Below are 4,645 nucleotides of genomic sequence, written 5' to 3'. Positions count from 1 at the left end.
CTTCCTTCCGAGGAGTGGCTGGTGGGTTTGAACCGCCAGCCTTCTGGTTAGCAGTCAAGTGCTTTAGCCACTATGCTACCAGAGCTCCTATATAAAGTTAGTGACTGGTTTTTCCCAAAGCATTAATATTTAATTGAAAATGTGACTGGAACCAAAGCTTCGGAGTTCCACATAGGTGAACAGAGCCCCTTTTTTTTAAGCCCCTCTAAATTTGCACCTGAAGGAGCTCTGATGATTAAGGCATTCGGCTGTTAACTGAAAGGTCAGCAGTTTGAACCCACCAGCTTCTGCAGGAGAAAGATAAGGCATTCCACTTCCATAAGGATTTGTAGCCTAGGAAACACTGTGGGGCAATTCTACTCTCTTTTAGAGCCATTGTGAGTTGGAATGGACTTGCTGGCAATTGGTTAAAGTTGAACTTTACTTTAGGATTAGATACTCATTGATGTCCATTCATCTAGTAATGGTGAGGTAATCGATTGAAGAGTATTATAAAGTAATGGAAAGAAGTGGAAAAAATTAAAAGGTTGTGATCTCTTAAGTGTATTAATGTAGATTTTTATTTGATAATTCATTCTTCACAGCTGCTGAAGACCTTGTATCAGTTTAATTGCATTCCTGAAGTTTTCATTTTTTGACACTTAACATCTTGCCAGGACTCCCTATTTGATGTGCTCCCCTTAACTGTCCCATCTACATGCATCCTTGCACATATACACTCCCACACACACAACTTAATTGGTACATATCTATCCATTCTTCCTTTTATCTTCATTTTGCTTGCTGCTTGCTCCATCCAGATCAGAATTGACTAGAGCATACAGAGAAACAAAGAATGTCATGAAACATCAAAGACCTTTTCAGCATAAATCAAAGTACACAAGTGTACTTGGCCAGAAACATGCTTATTTGTCCTCAGCCCTGTATAATACAAAGTGGTCTTCCCTCCCCATACCCTACACTTACTGTTTCCTTTTGTAAACTGATATCATTAGTGAGAAAGACAAATATTTCTAGGTGAAATTTTTTCTAATTGTGATCTATACATTAATACAGTTTTTAACAAAAGAAAACCGTAAAAGCTCTTATTATTGCTGTTAGTGCCTTTGACAAGTAAAATTTCTAATACTTAAGTGGTATAAATAATAATCCAGTAGTTAATGATTTTGGGGGGAAAATGATAATTGATATATTGATAAATTCCCAAAATTTAAGATAATTTAAAATTAATCCTATTAGCTAAAGATATAATTTAGGAATTTCATTTTTGTAATTGCTTACTTGTTTTATTCTGAGTGATGAAATTTGTGGGATTATTTGTGTTCTTTTTGTTTCAGGAAAGAATTATCTTTGATGAAATAACACCATCCATTGTAAACGTGGTGCAGTAAAGATTATTCATCATGCCTGCTGTGGCTTCAGTTCCTAAAGAACTCTACCTCAGTTCTTCACTTAAAGACCTCAATAAGAAGACAGAAGTTAAACCAGAGAAAATAAGCACTAAGAAGTATGTGTCCTTTGCTAGGTTTGTGTGTTTGTTATGTGTGTGGTATAAATTTTTAATTCATTTCTGTATTATTTAGGTTAGATTAATAGTATGTTTAAAGTTTATTTTAAGAATGAATCACATGAATAAAGTAAGAGCTCCTTAAAGAAGTTCTTAACTATAGCATGACAAAATTTATGTATTCTACTTATGCACATATTTTTTCTTTCTGGACAGTACACCATACCATAAACTTAAGAGACAGAGACTACAAAAGTTCCACAAAAATCGTTCAGCCAAAAATCATTGTCTTTTCATAAAAAAGTATTTAAAAAGTTAAGCATCATTTTTATTCTTTATGAGGAGAGGGATATGTATTTTTTGTCCAGTATTCAGGAAAATACTGATTTTTGCCAGTTTGACATGAATTTTAACCTAATGACTTAGTTTTTACATTTTAATTTTTAAGAGTTTATACTAAGACAGAAACTAGAGATGATGCATTTTTGATAGAGATTACAGAATCTTTCTTGAGACAAAATATAGTAGTGATGGAGATGTCTGGCTATATTGATATATACCAAAAACTGGAAGTCTAATTTTGCTAAAAATAGAGTTGTTGTTGTTGTTGTTGTTATGTGCCGTCGAGTCGGCCCCGACTCATAGCCTTGGGTTTCCGAGGCAGTATCACTACGGAAGTAGGATTGCCCAACCTTCCTTCCGAGGAGTGGCTGGTGGGTTTGAACCGCCAGCCTTCTGGTTAGCAGTCAAGTGCTTTAGCCACTATGCTACCAGAGCTCCTAAAAATAGAGTATCATGACAATTGTTAACTTTTGATAGTTTTGTCTCTATTAATAGGCAACAGAGAAAATTTTCCTCTGAATTAATTTTGACCAACGAAGGAGAAAATTGGGAGAATAAAAAAGCAACCACATTATGGTATTATAGTTGTCTTGCTATTAGGGCAATTTCAACTCATAGTAACCTGACAGGACAGAGTAGAACTGCCTCATAGAGTTCTCTAGTCTGTAATCTTTACGCAGGCAGAGTGCCACATCTTTCTTCTGCAGTGCTACTGATAGGTTCAAAACACTGAACTTTGGTAAGCAGTCGAGCGCTTAACCACTGTGCCACCAGGGCTCCTTCTGCCTGATCATGTTGTTGTTGTTGTTGTTGTTGTTATGTGCCGTCAAGTTGGACCCAACTCATAGTGACCTCCTTGGGTTTCTGAGGCAGTATCACTACGGAAGTGGATTGCCCAACCTTCCTTCTGAGGAGTAGCTGGTGGGTTTGAAATGCCAGCCTTCTGGTTAGCAGTCAAGTGCCTTAGGCACTACGCTACCAAAGCTCCCTCATTATCACAGGCTTGGAAATAACCATTTCAAAAAGAAAGAAAGGTCTAGCCAGTCATGTACTCTATGTTTTGTGTAAACATTTTAGAAATTTGGGTGAAAATAGATGTTCTTTGGTCAGAGATAAATGAGAGGCTCTAAAAATATGATATGTACAATCCCAAATGAACCCACAAAGAGGCATCTAAAAAAACCTGTGATTGCACAGGGATTTTTTTTTTTTTTAGAATCATCTCCTTTATTTGTTATTAAAAATAACATAATTTAAAAACTAAATAAGTTTCTATGTTCTTTTTTTTTTTTTTTTAATTTAGATTTGGGTAAAGATTTACAGAACAAATTCACTCTCGATACAGCAGTTCACATATACTTTGTCTCATGTCATTGACCACAGTTTACCACAATGCAACAGCTCCCCTCCAGTTTCCTCCCCATGATACCACTTCCCAGTGTCCATCCCTCCATACTCTCCTGCCCCCTAAGCTGTCTCCCGTGCACAGGGATATTTTTATGAGTAATTTTCTAAAGGAAATAAATAGATGGGGAGAAAATAACATATCGAAGAGAATTAGGAACTCTGAAGAAGGTCAGAAAGGAAAAAAGTCCCAGAATGAACTGATATTTCTACATATTATTAAGGACAAAATGTTGTTGTTGTTATGTGCCGTCAAGTGAAACCCGACTCATAGTGACCCCTCCTTGGGTTTCCGAGGCATTATCACTACGGAAGTAGGATTGCCCAACCTTCCTTCCGAGGAGTGGCTGGTGGGTTTGAACCGCCAGCCTTCTGGTTAGCAGGCAAGTGTCTTAGCCACTATGCTACCAGAGCTCCTAAGGACAAAATAGGATTTTAAAAAGATCTTTTGAGGGGTGAGAAAGAATAAAAGCAGGATTGGCTTACTCCTTGGGCTAAGTTGGTAATGTTGATAGAGTGACAGAGAAAGCCACTTTACTAATTCCTGTTGACTGATTTTCAAATATGAAATGATGGGAAAGATAAAAGGGTCTTAAAGCTTTCTCAGAGAGCTTCATCTACTCCTCCACAGGTTCATCCTTTCTAGCAAAGTCTTCTTTAGCTCTAAGACTACCCTGATCCTATATATATATATGGAGTACTTTCTAAATATTCCAAACTCATGTTCTTCCTATGTCATAGCACTGCTCCAGAGAATGCTAGAATCCTTTTAGGATGCTTAGCTGGTTCACTAGACTCACAATGGCATTGTAGTCGTCTCAGCTTGATCTGCTGCACAGAGGCCCATGAGATGTGCATGCATCAGGGTGAAGGAAAGGTGAAGAAGACAACTGTTGTAGCCACTTTTAAAGTCTTTTAGAGACTATCCTTACTCGCTTGTGCTTGTTTTACCTGTATTCCAGAACTGTGATGCCATCCTAGGCAGGGCATCCGCACTGGCTAAAATGTCTCTATTTCTTTGTGACATGTTCTAGTTCCTTGACCTGACCAACTTCATCATTAATTCATGTCCCAGTTTGAAAAACAGAAAGTAAGATGCACTCTTCTTGATAACTTATTGGTCAAGTATATTATATATAAGCATTTGCCACTATAACTTGGTTATCAAAGCTTTAGTCCTAAGTAAATGAATTCCTCTTGTGGAAATTCCTATTTTATTAATTTGCTTTCTAAAGATTTTGTTAAACCCAAGAAAATATCCTTATTATGAACACCAAAGAATCATCAAATTATTTTACTGAACTAAAATTTTAAGATGGCATGTTTTAGACTTTAAATCTCCCTTCTCTCCAAGTTCAGTGGATCAGAGGGCAGTTTGTTGTTGTTGTTGTT

At 36.8% G+C, this 4,645-nt stretch overlaps 1 protein-coding gene across 1 annotated transcript in view; it reads left to right on the top strand.

Annotated features, from left to right (window-relative positions):
• Window positions 1-1,403: 1,403 nt before the first annotated feature.
• USP8 (ubiquitin specific peptidase 8) overlaps window positions 1,404-4,645 on the top strand; it is a 71,859-nt gene continuing 68,617 nt past the window's right edge. The window contains exon 1 of the mRNA XM_007935182.2: window positions 1,404-1,507. Coding sequence (XP_007933373.1) covers window positions 1,404-1,507 — 104 coding nt within the window. The remainder of the gene's footprint in view (window positions 1,508-4,645) is intronic.

This window comes from Orycteropus afer, unplaced genomic scaffold (genome assembly GCF_000298275.1).
Source record: "Orycteropus afer afer isolate SDZICR_OR568_19922 unplaced genomic scaffold, OryAfe1.0 scaffold00026, whole genome shotgun sequence".
In the NCBI taxonomy this organism is placed as follows: Eukaryota; Metazoa; Chordata; class Mammalia; order Tubulidentata; family Orycteropodidae; genus Orycteropus; species Orycteropus afer.
This window is presented reverse-complemented; position numbering and strand designations above follow the sequence as displayed.